This window comes from Gorilla gorilla, chromosome 17 (assembly GCF_029281585.2).
Source record: "Gorilla gorilla gorilla isolate KB3781 chromosome 17, NHGRI_mGorGor1-v2.1_pri, whole genome shotgun sequence".
NCBI lineage: Eukaryota > Metazoa > Chordata > Mammalia > Primates > Hominidae > Gorilla > Gorilla gorilla.
The window spans coordinates 95,865,146-95,882,815 of NC_073241.2; the positions used below are offsets into that span (position 1 = coordinate 95,865,146).

Sequence of the window (17,670 nt, forward strand, 5' to 3'; positions counted from 1 at the left end):
TTAAAAGACACTTTTAAATGAAAGAACATCTGATGGATACAAGTTATTTTAAAAAGTAATAATTGCCAGTATAAAGGTGGAAGTCATTAGCCAAAATATTTTCAGATTGAAGTAAGTAGACACCAATGGTGATACTATAAAATACAAAACCTCTTAATATTTGGTTGCACCTTAGGTTTTTCTTCATACATATGTAGCATTTTCACATGTAGTAAGCATGCAATACTTCATTGTGTATTATTGTGCTTTAAAATGTATGCAGTGGTATTACCTATGCATCACAAGCATCATGAATTATAATTTATTCACTTGTATTCCTAAAATTAACAGTTTTCAATACTTTATTATTATAAATGATAACATATGAATATCTTAATCATCAAAGCATTTTTTAACATTCCATATTATTTAGTGTTCCCTGAAGAACAATGAATAGGTATACAGATACATTTTTTAAAGTGAATAATTGATATGCACTTATACAATCACTAAAATGTCTATGACTAATTAAGAACTATATATGCGTATCAGAAAGCAACATTTTATGAACTGGAACTATAATGGAAAAGTGGGAACATTTCTTGGTATCAAAAATTAAATTGAGCTTTTTCATTGAGCTACTGCAAGACCTTCACAGAGCCAAGGAGCAGCTAGCATTTTAATTAATATATGAAGGTTTATGGAAAATAGGTGAGTAAGGAAAGGTGTTGGAGAAATCATTACGTAACAAGCTTTGGTTTTTTATGCCCAACCAGACTATAACTCAACTACTGAAACAAACAAACAAACAAAAAATAAAACAAAAGGAAAATAAATTATAACATAGTAACTGAAAATAACAGACTATTTTAATAGATGGCAAATATCTGTTTAATTGTAATACAAGAATAGATTTCTAACCCTTTGAACTCCTTTAAGTGGTATCCTGTAAAACACAGGTTCCCAACCCCCAAGGCCATGAACAGCAGGCCATGAACCTGTCCATGGCCTGTAGGTAAGGGCAGGCGAGCCAGCCTTACTGTCTGAGCTCCGCCTCTTCTCATATCCGCGGCAGCATTAGATTGTCATAGAAGCATGAATCCTGTTGTGAACTGTGCATGTGAAGTATCTAGGTTGAGAGCACCTTATGAGAATCCAATGCCAGATAAACTGAGGCAGAACACTTTTATTCTGAAACCATTCCCCTTCACCCCCCCGACCTTGGAAAAATTGTCTTCCACCGAACTGGTTCCTGGTGGCAGAAAGGTTGAGGACCACTGCTATAAAAGCTTTCTCAATTTTTGAATATCATTTCAAGTAAATAGTATTTAAATAAGCCACTTTTTTGTTGTCGTTGAGACGGAGTCTCGCTTTGTCACCCAGGCTGGAGTGCAGTGGTGCAATCTTGGCTCACTGCAAGCTCCGCCTCCCGGGTTCACGCCATTCTCCTGCCTCAGCCTCCTGAGTAGCTGGGACTATACAGCTGCCCGCCACCACGCCTGGCTAATTTTGTTTTCTATTTTTAGTAGAGACGGGGTTTCACATGTTAGCCAGGATGGTCTCGATCTCCTGACCTCGTGATCCGCCCGCCTCGGCCTCCCAAAGTGCTGGGATTACAGGCGTGAGCCACCGCGCTCTGCTTAAATAAGCCACATTTTGATCAGCTTTGTTTCAGCTCTAATTGGGGATTTTTAAAAAACGATTGTTTTCCTCTTATCTCCTTTCCCCAATTAGGAGGGAATATAATGCACTGAACTTTAATTGGTAATTGCCTCTTTCTTGCACGTGTTTGAAATCACCGATTTTACTGCATCTTAACCGACATTGAGGTTCCCTATTTTGTTTAAATTGTTACAAATTAATTAAGACATACAGAAATATAGATACAGATATAACCTTGTTTAAATTTGCACGCAGGCTAGGGGTGGTGGCTCAAGCCTGTAATGCCAGCATTTTGGGAGGCCGAGGCCTGTGGATCACGAGGTCAGGAGTTCGAGACCAGCCTGGACAATGTGATGAAACCCCGTCTCTACTAAAAATACAAAAATTAGCCGGGCGTGGTGGCGCATGCCTATAGTCCCAGCTACTAGGGAGGCTGAGGCAGAAGACTCGCTTGAACCTGGGAAGCAGAGGCGGCAATAAGCGGAGATTGCGCCACTGTACTCGAGCCTAGAAGACAGAGTGAGACTCCCTCTCAATTAAAAAAAAAATTGCATGCAATTTTATTTTTAATCTAATTTATATTTACTTATTTATTAATGCAAAACTGACCCTACAGACATACCTGATAGGAGATTTCCTATTGTCTGGGTCTGTGGCAGACACCACGCCTACAAATGATCCCTGTGGGGTTTCTTCAAAAACTTCAAATACATAATATGGGAGGAGAAAAAGAGGAGGCTCATCAACATCTTCCACCTGGATCTTAATGAAAGTGGTGGAAGCCTCAGTGTGGTACTTCATAAGCTGCTCAGGAACATGAGGGTTTTTAACTTTTGCTCTAATACCGTAGTGGTTCTGGTGCTCAAAATCCACTTTCTGCAAAGAAACACAGTATATACACAAAAGAAATGGCTTTAGTAACCCAAGATACTATTTAGAAAAAAAGTTTTACCTGTTAAATTAAGTCTCAGTGGCCTTTCAGTTAGATTTTTCTTTTTATGTTCATGGATCTCTCTGATATAATTGTTAATCAGGCATAACAAATCTGGGTGTATTGTCACTTACCTGTTTTAATTTGGAGATAAAGTTATACTTTTGAAAGCATAAACATCTGATGAAACTGAGAATTAATTTCCTAGTATTTAAGATATTTTCCAAAAAGTTTTATTATTAGAATTAAAAAAATGTTCTGCATATAATTCAAAACACTCTGTAATAACTCTCTCATCTCTAAAATCCTTTTCTCCATAAAACATAAATTACTGGTTCTCATTTCAATTATTTAATGAGTTAAAAACTAACCAGCTACACAAAATATGTTATGTTTTAATTTTGCGCTATTCTGCAAGGCAAATAATTTTAACATGTCTACCTTTTTTAATATAACTATTCCTTCTTGAGTTTCATGATTAGTAATAATGTCAAATGTTTGCGAATCATCCTCTTCAATGCTGTAATCCATTTCTGCATTCTCTCCTATGTCATTATCATATGCCATGATTGTTCCTATAGAAGTCCCAGTGGGTGCAGATTCAGAGACAGTCAAGCGGTATAAACCTTTAAAAACAAAATTTGAGGTATTTTGGATAAATACTTAATATAGGCAACTTGCAATTATAGTTTTTTGTTTGTTTGTTTTTTCGAGACGGAGTCTCATTCTGTCGCCCAGGCTGGAGTGCAGTGGTGTGATCTCGGTTCACTGCAATCTCGGCCTCCTGGGTTCATGCCATTCTCCTGCCTCAGCCTCCTGAGTAGCTGGGACTACAAGCACCCACCACCACGCCCGGCTAATTTTTTGTATTTTTAGTAGAAATAGGGTTTCACCGTTTTAGCTAGGATGGTCTCGATCTCCTGACCTCATGATCCACCTGCCTCGGCCTCCCAAAGTGCTGGGATTTCAGACGTGAGCCACCGTGCCGGGTCGCAATTGTAGCATTCTTTATTTTTGATCTGTAGGGAATCCCGTATCTACCTTTCCCAGTTACTTGTTCTTAATCTTTCTTCTTTCTCTTTTTTCTTTCTCTTTTTTCTTTCTTTCTTTCCTTCCTTCCTCTCTCTGCCCCCATATATAGTCTCTTTCCCTTTCGTTTTGAAATATAAATATTTTCTAATCTCCTATTTGAGCATCTATCATCATCTCTCAAATATATCTTAGGAAAGTCTATCACCAATATTATCTCTATTTACATGCATGTCTCCTCAATATTCATGTTTTATTTTTTATTGTAACCTTCAACCATACTAAACTAAATTTGACAGAAATAACTTTCAATTTTACTCTAACATTCCTGATACCTGAAGTTACTGAATAAATATACATGTGGAATAAAGGTGGGAGAGTCTGCATGAAAATAGCAGAGTTCCAAGAATGATAGTTTGATTTTGAGGGTCTGAGCCTGCATTACATTAGCCATCCTGGAAATGCAAGGAAATATAGATTGAAAAGAGTTGGTAAGTGAATGTAATATAAAAAACATTTTGTAGTCAAAGATGACCTAATTGATTTGGTCCTAAGAAATAATTGCAGATGTATTTAAAATACATAAATATAACTACAAATTGCTGGGCACTTTTTTTTTATTTTTCAGGAGTAACTTGTGTAAAACTGATATAGAACTATACTATTTTTAAATTATTATTTGCAATTGCATTTTCATCCATGTCAATATATGACATTACTCATGTCAGGTGGCATCAGCAAACATGCAATATTTTAAAGAATGGAACTCCTTAGAATTTTAAAAAGAAGCACATATAATAAAATTCTTCTTTAAAGGGATTCCTAGTTCCTTTAGAAGCATGGAGGAGGCAGTCACTTCAAAGATTGCATTTGAGACCTTACTTTTTAAGTGGGATAAGTGTTAATTTTTAAGAGCTAATATTTTACTACTTTTTTAGAGCAGAAGTTGAAGACTGACTATATAGTAGTGCTTTTTACATTATAGAAAAATTAAAAGAATTGTTTATGTTATTGGAAGATTAAAAATCACTGACATTAATCTGTAGAAAACAATTACATTGCCATGAACGTGAAAGCAGATGTTTAAGACTTAAATGTTATTGAGTTGATATTAAATTATTGGTCTTCAAAATGAAAAAGAACTGAAATATTTTCTTCAGTCAATATTTTGTCTACACAATTTTCCATACTTTCAAAAATTATTTTATTGAACAGAATTTTTACAAGGTCCTGTTCTAGAGGCTGGAGATAGAACAGGTGACAATATACATAAAAGCTGCCACCATCAGCTCATATTCTTGATGATAAAACAGACAATAAATAAGATACTGGTATATATGAAGGTAGTATTCTGGTGGAATGGTTTAAAATTAATGATAAGGTGTAAAGTATTCACTGTAGATGTGACTTTTGGATAAGAATTGAAGAAAGAAAATGAGTATCTGGGGAAATATAATTTCAAGAAGAGGAAAAGCCAGCGAGCCTGGAGTGTTCTGGGAAAAGAGAGAAGGACAATTGCCTGGTGTTGGTTTCTTAGTAAGCAAACAGGCAGATAGAAACACTAAGGTTTCAAGAGGTAATGAGACAGGACTGGACAATGGCAGATTACTTCAGACCATTAGGACTATTTAGGTGATACTAAACCTAAGGATTTTGACGTCTGTGAGGGAGATGGGAAGACCTTCAAGTGATATGATCAGACGTGCATTTTAATAAGATTATAAAACTGTGTTGAAAATAAACTAAAGGAGAACAATGGTGTAAGCAAAGAGACTAGATGAGAGCCTATTGCACTAATAGAGACGAAATAAGACGGTGCCATGTGCCAAAGTACTAGGGATGGAGTTGGTGAGAAGTGTTCATATTTCGGATATTTTCTAAGGCAGAGACAACAGCATCTGCAGGGAATTAAATTTTAACTCTGAGAAAAAGAAAAGTAGAAAAAGTAGCTTCAAATCTTTATGCAAGGAAGGAAGAGGGTATGCGTGTGTGTGTATGTGTGTGTGCGTATGTATATGTGTGTGTTTTGTGTATGTGCGTTTGCTCCAAGAATATTGAAAGCCAGGAGCTATCAGAATTGTGGAGGCTATCAATTCAGGCTGGGGGAAAAATTATAGTTGACCTGGGTATGGCTACCATAATCTGAGTGGGATCACTAATTCTTCAAACAGTGGTGTTTATATCGAATAAGCAAGGTTTTGGCTTGAAGAACATGAAACCTGGATGTGTGGGTACATGAGATGGGAAAATCTGTTGGAAGAATAGGCTCAGAGGAGGGGCAGCTGGAATCAGGAGTTCATTTAAGTGTGTGTTAGGTTTTAAATGTGTAATATATATGTGTATTATATATGTAATATATGTGCATTATATACTATGTGTATTATATACGTTATATATGATATATATTGAATGTATATTATATATAAATATATATTTGTTATATATTATATAAAATATTTATTATATATTACATATAATATGCATTTATATGTAATACACATATATAATATATACAATGCACATTTAAAACCTAATATACACTTAACTGAGCTCCTGATTCCAGCTGCCCCCTCCTCTGAACCCGTTTATATATATATATATATATATATATATTTTAAATATATAATATATGAAGTTGATAAGTAGACAGATTTACTTTTGCGAAGCTCAAGGGAGAAGTTCAGTCTGGAGATGTATATTTAATATGAGGTTCTCAGCCCAGAGGTGGTATGTAAAGCCATGTGTCAGGATAAGATCATAAAGGAATGAATATAAAAGGGAAGAAAGACAAGATCAAAGGCTTGACTCACAAATATTCCAAAGTTTAAAGTATATAAAGAAGAAGAAAAGGCAAAGAATGAAAAAACAGAGACTAGTAAGATAGAAGAAAAAGCTAATGAGAATGGAACATTAAGGTTTTCAAGGAGAGGTTGATCAATTACATAAAATTCTTCCAAGAAATCAAGTGTTATCAGAACTGAGAATTGACACTGCATTCCATTTAGGTTATTGATAGAAATGATCAGATCAGTTTGGTCAAGTAGTGTGGATGTAACTCAAACGGAGTAAGTTCTGAGATTTTGAGGTCATTAATTGGAAACAATAAGTATTAACAATATTTTAAATAAATCTTCTCTAACGAGAAAGGAAAAATACAAAGCATCTTTAGCTAAGTATGGAAGTGAAGGCAAGAAAGTGTTTTTGTTTTGTCTTGTTTTAGGATGTGAGAAAAAACAATAATAAACATGTTTGGATATGATAGATATGAACCAGCAGAGGACGCTGTTAACACAAGGGAGAGGGATGTTTGAGAGATGCCTTTAATTGGGAGGGTAGGAAGTGTTGCCCACAACAGAGGGTATAGGATTGAGTATTTAAATTGAGAGGAGGGTAATGGGATTCCCACAAGGGAAAACCATGTGGACAAGAGTAAGGAGGCCAGTATCAGATTCACCCACACTGGTATATGAGTGAAAGTATTAAGAGTAATACCATCATCTCATATTCAGATTCAAGTAACGAAGATAATTTTAAAATATATTTTAAATATTCTAATTTATTCAAAATATTTTAATATTAAAGTCAGGAAAAATCAGAGGGAAACTGAGAAAGGTAGTAGAAGCTTCAGGATATTTTATCGCAGCAAGTTCCTTGGGAATTTTCCTGTCTTCCAGAGTCTTCTACTTGCTATTTAATCATTATCTGCATAAATTTAGACCAAATTTATTTAATAAATCCAGACACTATTTCCCACATATTATATGCCAATTATTTTATAAAGTTCTGGGTATTTCATATTTAACTTGGCGTTCTCCTCTTGCCTTCAGAGGCCATATTAATGTTGTGGACAGAACATAACATATGTATCATATACATCATATGTGACACTACATAGAGAGAGATGAAGGTGCAGACTCTGACCCCTTTGCCTATAGTCCATCCACAGAGGAACTGTTTTCTCAACCCATATAACAGTGGTAATTTTTTAATATGACAGAATTTAAAATTGTGAGATAGAGCAGAAATTAAAAAATGAGATTTGTGATATTTATTGAAAAATCAAAAGATCTGATAACCTTGCATATGATGGCTACACTGAGTAGTTGTCTGTATTATTTAGGTGTGGGCACTTGTGTGTGCACACACACATTAACAGATATTCTCAAGTCTGTACAACTAATGAATGGAAAATTCAGGGTTTAAAAGCAAATTTGTATGATGCCAACTTCCTGTGCTTATTCATGGACTCAACTACTGGAAGGAAGTCAGTGAAAGGAGCATTTCACTTGGGCCATTAAAAATGACATGATTTCACTTGACTTTGAGGAATGGGGCAAGGAACAGAAAAGGATGAGGAAAAAAAAGTAATCAAAAGATAGTTTTGTTTCGTCTATAAACAATCAATAACTAAGAAATCATGCTATGGTATTTTTTTTATTGGCTCTTTTCTTTGTTCCATGCTAATTAAATTTTCTTCCTAGCATGATAATTATTTATGCTTTCTGGAAGTGCTTATAAATGTATTCCTGTAGCTAAAACAGTATAACCTGAAAAACAAATTTCCTAGAAAAGAAATTCCTCCAATAATTGCATAAGAAAATTTATGAAGCATACCATGTGTTTATATTTAGCTTGTAGTCATTGCTTAAATTATTAGAGCAGGTGTGGCCTATTCTGGCTTATAAAGTAAAAAGAAATACAAAAAGTCATTTTTAAATGATTATCTATGGTTTGCAGAAGAAGGACCCCACAAAAATATCTGTGTCCAAATTCCCCTGACCGCATAAATATGTCACCGAAAGTGGCAAAAGGGAATTAAGTTTGCAGATGGAATTCAGGTTGCTAATCAGCTGACCTTGAGATGGGAACATTATCCTGCTTTATCCAACTGGGTTCGGTCTAATTACATGAGTGCTTAAAAGTGGAAGAGGCAAATGTGTGGGTTAGAGGGTTGTCAGTGTGTGAAGTATGTGACACTCCTTGCTGCTTCTGGGATGTGTGGGCTAAATCAAGAGCCATAAAGAGGCCTTCAGGAATTAAGGATGTCTCCCAGCTTACAGCCGTCAATAAAACAGAGACCTTAACTCTACATACACGTAAACTGAATTCTGCTAACCCTTAAATGAACTAGGATCCTACAGCAAGAAATGCCTCCCTGAATCCTTTGATCACAACCCAATGAGACCCATAATACATTTGTTTTAAGCCATGAAGTTTGTGGCAATTTATTACAGCAAGAATAGAAACTAACACATTATTCTTTCATTTGTATTTAACATTTAACATGAATTAAAATAATCATACCAGAACAATTGACAAATTTATTTTATATAATTTTAGTGTTAATGTAGTGCTTTTAGAATGAAAACTATATAATCTACTTATATTTAACACACTCATATTTATAATGTAATGAAGATTTAGAATCCTTTTTACTTACTTTCTTTAAATATAGGCTTATTGTCATTAACATCTGAAAGTTTAATTAATACACTTGTTGTTCCAGACAACGCTCCTGGCTGACCAATCATGTCCTTGGCTTGAATGATTACCCAATACTCATCTTGCAGTTCTCTATCCATTTTAGAAGATATTCTTATGACTCCTTTAAAAATATAATAAAATTCCAATTATTTCATTATTAATCATGACAAAGTTCTAGTTAATTTCTTAACCATTGCAGTATACATTATTTTGCTATATGTTGAACCACTACAATGTGACAGAGACTTCACTAGAGAAAAATAATAAAAATAAATTAAACATCAACACTGCCTAGAGTCTAGAGTGATCATCACAATATTAGCAACACTGGTAGGCCCTTAATAAAATAAGATAATCCACAGGTAGAAAAAAAAGAATGTCTTGTTTTTACTTTAACCTATTTTCTGCTATCTTTTCTAACATAATATCGGCTTGCTACAGTTAACTTTGTCCCCGAAACTTTGAAGTTAGTATATTATTGATAGATTTGTAAATTATAATACCAATATTGTATTGGTATTATACCAATTACAATATACCAATATTGTATATTGTAAAATATAATATTAAATAAATATCATGCCCTTATTATTTTGAAGTCTACTTAGAATTATGAGATCTGAAGAAGACCTGGTTGTTGACCCACAGTTATTTTATGTGTGTGTGTATACACATATATAATATATTCAAACTCAAGATAATTAATGATAAATATTGCAATAAATGCTTAAATTCTATAAAATTATTTAATATACATTTATTAACTATCACTGAAAAGAACCTAAGAAAATCTTAAGACAGGTTCATAAGAGAGGACTCAACATTTCTAAAGATTTGGGGGAACACATAAACATTCACAAAAAATAAATAATAGCCAATACCCAAATATATCAAGGGCAAAATATTCATTAAAAATTGTGATATTAATGAACATAAAGATGGAAACAACAGACACTCAGGACTACTGGAGAGGGGAAGGAGGGAGTGGGGGAGATAGCTGAAAAACTTCTGATTGGGTAGCATGCTCACTACCTGTGTGTGTGACGGGATCATTAGTACCCCAAACCTCAGCATCACAGAATTTACCCATGTAATAAACTTGCACATTTACGCCCTGAGCCTAAAATAAAAGTAAATTAAAAAATACAATAAACTTGTGAAAAAAATGACATTTGAGTATAAAATGCACACCTGATTTCAAAGACTGAGAACAAAAAATGTGAACTATCTCCATAGTTTTGTATTATTTGTTGAAATGGTAGTATTTTTGACTTATTGGACTAAATTTAATATAATTTTTTAAAAAATTGTTATATGAACTTTTAAAAGATAAATTAGACCATAACATGAGGGGATTTTAGCTGCGGACTAAAGTGTTTCACACATGTAATCAATTATTTGAATCCAATGGAAAGCATTGAATATGTTGCACAAGTGCTGCTAGCGTCTCCCTGTATGTGACTCAGGGTAGAGGGACCTAGGAGTCTTTGTTCCCCATTAACTGTGCCTACTTTGCTTTCAACTTTTCCTCTCAGCCTTTAGACTGAATGAAGGATATGTATTTCTGGATCTTATGCACTTCAGAACTTATGCTTTCAGTAATTTAATCCATGTTTGTCATTGTCCATACCAACACTTCTCCAGCAATGCAAGTAATAGTTTAGCTAACCTGCTCAGTATATTTAAAAAGTCAGTGTGCAGGGTAGGGGCTGGGGGTGGAAAGAAAACATGGTCACGAAGGCCTGGTATGACCCAGCATGGGTTTGTACTCTAGACACCTCCTTTTCTTCTCTCTTCTGCATTTCTCCACACTGGTGTTCAGTTATTCTAAGAGTTTCAACTCCTTCCCACCTCAGGAATTTCCCTAATTTTTCCCATGCCCTGAAATCATCTTCCACTCTCCCTTCCTTGTCTACAGACTCAGCTAAGCTTTCTGATTTCCGTGTATTCTGCCTTGACCACACAATATAAAGTCAACCTCACTTGTTTTCTCCCACTGAAACTTTTTGGTTTTACTTCATAATTACCTACAGTGGAATGTATGTGTGTATTACTATTCATGTTTAATATCTATCTGTAAGTTCCAAGAAAGAAGAGTTCATTATTATATCTTGTTTTTGTTACTATTATGTATTATTTTAAATTTTGCAATTTTTACCTTTATAAATCTAGCAAGTTGTATAACATTTGGTACATATTCAGCCTTTCTAGACCTGAATGTGTGAGGGAATTAAAGTCTAATGTTTTGAGGCATTCATTGCATATAATAAAATAATTTTTCTTCCATACATTTGAAAAAATAAAGGCCATGTACATTCCTGAGATAATTAAGAACATAGGTACTCAAATAATATTTTTTAGAATCTGACTCTCTCAAGAAACCCTAATTGAAAAAGGCTGAGACATTCAATATTTGCTGAATGAATAAATAAGAAATGTTTAAAGATCCAACACAATACTTTAATTCTTTAAGGATTTTCATATAAGCTGGAAATAGTATTTTCCTTGTATTAAAAACCATAGAATTTTACTTCTTTGGCACTTCTCACGTTCTTGGGTGATTAGTTATATATATATTTTTTTTCAGTGGAGACTATAATCTTCTAAAGGAAAAAAAATTACATGGGCCTAATCTTTGTTTAAAACACAAAAATTAATATTTGTTTAATGAATTAGGGTCATATGATCGTTTAAAGAAAAGAGAAAACTGTGTTCTACTTATTTTATATTCAATTGATTAATGCAGATTGGTAGAGCAATATTACAAAAAGAATCAAATATTGTATTCATGTAAATCAGAAATCTGTAAAATACAGAATTATTTTTAGGTGAATGTCTCATATCAATGTGTACACTTAGCCTTATACTCAGACTTAATCTCAGTCATTCTGCAGGGTTATGAAGCTGTATTTCATTGTGGTTTTAGTTTGTATTCCCTGATGACTAATGAGGCTGAGCATTTTTAATATGCTTACTGGCTTTCTGTATATTGTTCTTTGTCAATTGCTTATAAATGTTTTTTCCCTATATTTTTAAATTGGGTTGCTGGTCTCTTTTTCTAATTCATTTAAAAGAATCTTTACATATGATTTAAACCACATACGTAAGTAATTTGTGCTATGGACATGAAAAATCCAATCTCCTAACCTAGAAATATCAGCTAAAAGACTAAAAGTAATTAAATGCTTAGGAATTGCAATCTTTTTGCTTATTGACATATCAGGACTACTGTAAAACATGTTCCTAAGCAGATAATTTTTGCTGACAATTGCCTTCTTTAGAATCATGTTAAACTTTGCTTGTTTCATTCACAAATACCTGTTGTTGGTTCAACAGAAAAATATGGCTGGCCTTGAAGTAAGCTGTAGAGGAGACGAGCATTATTACCACTTGAAGGATCGTCAGCATCACTTGCTGTCACCTGGATGACTAATGTTCCTAAAGAGAACATAATACAGGAAATTAAGATTATGGTTTTATTCAGGATGAATTCAGTTCTGTGAAGCGGTCTTTCTTTACCAAGCGAGATGTTGTTACAAAATTAAAGCTCAAATCACCTCCTTGTTCTTAACTGTAAAAGTAATGTATTTTTTTGTTGTCTTTTATTTTTTTCAGGCAAAATAATACAACTTTTAATACAAAATATTCCTAATTCCTGTATGCAATATGGAATTTTAAACATGTAGATTGATGGCCTAATAAAATGTAGCTATTAAATAATTCATTGTAATGTATAATTTATAAATCATAAACTTTTCCAAGGTGTATTATTAGTGGAGAAATTAAAAGGAACTTGGAAATGCTATTCACCAAAAATTATAGCGTAGCCTGTACCTTAAACAAAGTGGAGAAGGTTGATAAATATTTACAAAGATTATTGAATTGAGCTTGAAAGAGTATCCAGTTGAGGATAAGGATGGGCATAATTATTCAGCTCCTTTAATTCTCTTCTCTAATATACCTACTTCCTTTGATGAATTTTTTAAAAAGCAAAGTAAAATCTTGCAGATATTGATAACATAAGCTTTCTCATTAAAATTCAGTAACAAGAAATAAAATCATATGGAATAATTATGTATACATTTAAAATTAGTGCTCAGATTTTTAAAATATTTATTCAAAAATATTGAGTTTTCAAAGTATCTTTCTGTAAACATGGACTTGAATGTTATGGATCTTATTTGAAATATGTATTTGTTGAAACACTGTTTACTGTGTCAATAAGAATAGCAACACGAATGACACAAAATCAAATAGCTTCTGTGGTTTTGTTTACAACTAGCATCATGAATTTTCTCACCGTAGCCCAATTTTATAAACTGATACACTCTAATAGGAATCCATTCTATACTTCACTAACATGAAACTTTTGCTGTGGCCCTAAATAGTACATATTCTTTGCTCTTTTGTCTTAATATTTTTATAATGCTATTTAACATTTGTTTTAATATCATACAGCATATTCTTTTGAAGTAGAATTTCTTCTTATTCACATAATTTTAATGGGTAATACTTTTACCTGATTCAAAATGAAGAACAATAAAATGCATGAGAGGAAAACTCTTTGCCTCTGTTTTCCAAAACTTATTGAATAACCACTCAATGTGTAGACACTTACTAGTTTCAGATGTTTTAAAGTGAATTTATTTAGTAATTTGTAAAAGTTTTTCCAACAAAATAGTTAACAGGGACCATCACTTTCATTGATCCATATTGCGCAAGACTTGTTCCTTTAACTATCCTTCTATGCACCGATCCACTTACTTATCCCACATTTCCTCATTATAATTCTCTATCATTTCTTTCCATAAGGGGTTCCCATCCCTGGTTTCTAGAATTATATTTCCTATCTTTGGCTTCAGATACCATCATCAAAATCATACCATTTTCAGAGTTGACTGAAATAAATTTTAGTAATATAAGTCTTTAGACTTATATTACTAGTATATACAAATGAGAACCAAGCTAGTACTATACAAATGAGAACCAAGAAGTCCAGAAAATGCAATGACTCACAAAAGGTGACCTCACACTTTGATGATAGAAATATGTCATACAGTTAGGTTCTTTTTTCCAGTCCAGTTTTTTTAGCATGCTTTTTCTATAAAATAAATTTTATTATATATATTTAAGGTATGCAACATGTTATGCATATAGATAGTAACACGATTACTATAGTAAAGCAAATTATATCTATCATCTCAAAAAGTTACCCATTTTTGTGTATGCATGGAAAGAGCAAGTAAAATCTACTCACTCATCACAAATCTCAAATATAATACAATATTATTAACTATAGTCCTCATGTTGTACATTAGATCTCTAGATTTGTTTATCTTACTTATCTGATACTTTGTATTCTTTGACTTACATACCTCCATTTCCTCCCTCCTCATATCCCCGACACATTATTTTATTCTCTATCTTTCTATATTGAACTTTTTTTAGATTCCACATATAAATAAGATCATGCAATATTTTTATTCTGTGTCTGGCTTATTTCACTTAGCATAATGTCCCCCAGGCTCATTCATGTTGTGGCAAATGGCAAGATTTTCTTCTTTGATGAGACTTAATAATATTCCACTGTAAATATATGACACAGTTTCTTTCTTTATTCCTCTATCTGATAAGGGATTTATTTAAGAGAACTCATACAACTCAATAGCAAAAAGCCAAATAATCAGATTAAATAATTGGCAAAGAACCTGAATAGATATTTCTCCAATGAAGACACACACAAATAAATGGCCAATGGTTATATGAATGGGTTCTCAACATCACTAATCATCATGAAAATGCAAATAAAAACTACTATGAAATATCACTTCACACTTGTTAGGATGTCTATTATTAAAAAGACAAGAGAAGGCAAGTGTTCGTGAGAGTATAGAGAAAAGGGAACACGTGCACTGTAGGTGGGAATGTAGATTCATGTAGCCATTATGGAAAACAATATGGAGGTTCCTAAAGAAATTAACTATAAAACTACTATATGACCCAGCAATCCCACTACTGGGTATTTATTTAAAGAAAATGAAATACACCACTAGTAAAGATATCTGCATGCCCATGTTCACTGCAGACTTATTCACAATAGCAAAGACATGGAAACAACTCTCATTTCTCTTGATTTCCCTTTGTATCTGATACCAGTGTGTACTCCTTACACACACCTGGATTATTGTGCCTGCTCAGTAACCTACTGTACACCTGTTCTCTCAGGTCTCCTCTTGATGACACCCATAGAAAGCAAAGAGGTAGTGACATGCCGGAGCAGGTGAACATTTTTTACTGATGCTTCATTTACTTGTAACCAAAAGTTACTTCTTCGGTGTTTTGCTCCTGTTGTCTACTAAGTGGAGAATCTAATGTATTCTGTTAATAGATTACACAAAATAATTTCCCTGAGTGTGTAGAAAATCTAAAAGGTCAAATTCTTAGAAATTTTAGTGGAAAAAATCTGTGATATTATAAATATTCAGAATACCACTCACACATGAATTTGATGGGGATTTTAATTTCTGGGGAAATATTTGTTATTCTTTCTTATGACACTTGTGGCATTTTAAAAGAACCAAGGCTATAGAATTGGTGTAATTCAACAATGTTTTAGAAATGCTTACTTTTTGGTAAGGACTATCAATGAGTATTAAGTGATTCACTCCTTACATTTTTTGTGTGTGAGAAGATGTTTATGTGTATATATAGGCATATATGTATACAGGTGGATCTAAGTATGGTGTATTTATATATGTGTATATATACATGTATATAAACACACATATATTTTCAGTAAATATGTGTTTTACATTTACTGAAAAGGTTCCCTGATGTTCAGCTCTGCCACCTTCTCATGAAGGGGTTCCCTATATTTGTATAATCTTATCTCTGATTCTCTAGTTGGCTCCACTAGCTATTCATTGCTCCAGGGCAAATATTCTTGTCTGAACTACTGTAGTTTTGTCCTAGGCGTTTGCTCCTTATTAGTGCAACTCCTGTAGGTATTTTTCTTCAATAAAATTGCCTTGCAGAGGTTGCAGTGTTCAGACATAGCGCCATTGCACTCCAGCCTGGGCGACAGACATGTATTTGTATCTAATCATATATCTATATCTCATATATATATATATATATATATATATATATATTTAAGAGAGCAAAAATATGCAGCAGTATTTCCAAATATTTAGTGCTTGTAGTTTTTCTCTTAATTTTTATTCATGCCTTGGAAATGTTGGCTGTAAAATTTAGATGAATCTTAGCAATGCTCGATTTTTACAGGACCCTAATTATCTTTGTTTATTTTATTTAGTTGTTTCCTACTTTCTTTTCCCTCTTTCAGTTATTATTGACACCATGATTTATAAAACACAGTTTAAGCAATTTTAAATCCTCTTGGATTGTTTCTATGTTTTTAAAGAGAATTAAGCCTGTATGTTTTCCTAATGAGTAACTTATATTCGGCAGAAATCCTCAAGAAATAGTCAAGTAACATAAAGAGATCACAATAATAATTAAATATAAAAGCAGACAGCAATACAAAAATATTTAACACAATTGTAAATATTTATATTTTTATAAAGACTTGTTATTTGTAAGCGAATCAATTTGTACATTCACCTGTAGTTAGGAATTAGTTTTATAGTCCACATAAAATTGAAAATATTACTATGAAACCAATAAAGTGTCTTTCAGTGGAAATGATCAATTGTCTTATAGTGCCCCCTTCCTAGTTAAATATAGGTTAACTAACACTTGTTGGCTTAGACAACGAATGTTTAACTCCTACATAATTTTTTATAAGAACATATGTAAGTATTTCAGCATTTGTCTGTAATATCAGAACTGTGTCATGTTTGAGTCATAGTGAATACCACCACAATGCTCTTTTCAAGTACTGGAGGATTTCTAGGCTTATGTAATTACATCCGTTCATGTCCTGATTATTGTTTACTGTCAGAATCACTCCGAAGAGGTTTATGAGAAATGCGGCTCCCATCCCCGGTCATCCCATTTCCTAAAAACAACCCACTCATCACTATGAATTGCTGTTGTGTTCTAAAATATTATGGCTACTATTCTACATAAGGACCATTGTTTACACAGACCATATCTGTAACCTCTTGAAACTTTTAAAATTGTATTTCCATGGAAAATATATTTCAATTTTTTATATAAAGGAGAAAAATAAAAAAACACAAAGTACATCTAAAAATCAACTTACATTTGCAATAAAAACTTTTTAAAAATTAAGAATAAAAGGAAACTTTCTGAATCTGATAATGAATGCTTTCAAGTCTTGACAGTAATTATATTTAATTGTGAAGTGTTAAAACTTTTCCTCTGCAATAATAAAAAGAAAAAAATGTTTTTCTGTCACTATTATTTTTTTCGGCATTGTACTGAACTTCCTAGACAATGCAATGAGGCAATACCATGCAGTTATAATGCATTTATAGACAGGTAGATAAATAAATATTGGAAAAGAATAAATAAAACTAAATAATTAAAGTCAATAATTTTTTTGCTAGAAACTCAAATAAAATATGCATATAGTTACAGAAAAACATTAAATTCATAAA

At 33.0% G+C, this 17,670-nt stretch overlaps 1 protein-coding gene across 3 annotated transcripts in view; it reads right to left on the bottom strand.

The window, feature by feature from the left end:
* CDH19 (cadherin 19) overlaps nt 1–17,670 on the bottom strand; it is a 362,797-nt gene that overhangs the window by 37,944 nt on the left and 307,183 nt on the right. For all 3 annotated transcript variants that reach the window (XM_055368050.2, XM_019013749.4, XM_055368051.2), the window contains exons 4-7: nt 12,404–12,523; nt 9,042–9,206; nt 3,014–3,198; nt 2,264–2,517 (exon numbers count right to left, since the gene is read on the bottom strand). In XM_055368050.2, coding sequence (XP_055224025.1) covers nt 2,264–2,517; nt 3,014–3,198; nt 9,042–9,206; nt 12,404–12,523 — 724 coding nt within the window. The remainder of the gene's footprint in view (nt 1–2,263; nt 2,518–3,013; nt 3,199–9,041; nt 9,207–12,403; nt 12,524–17,670) is intronic.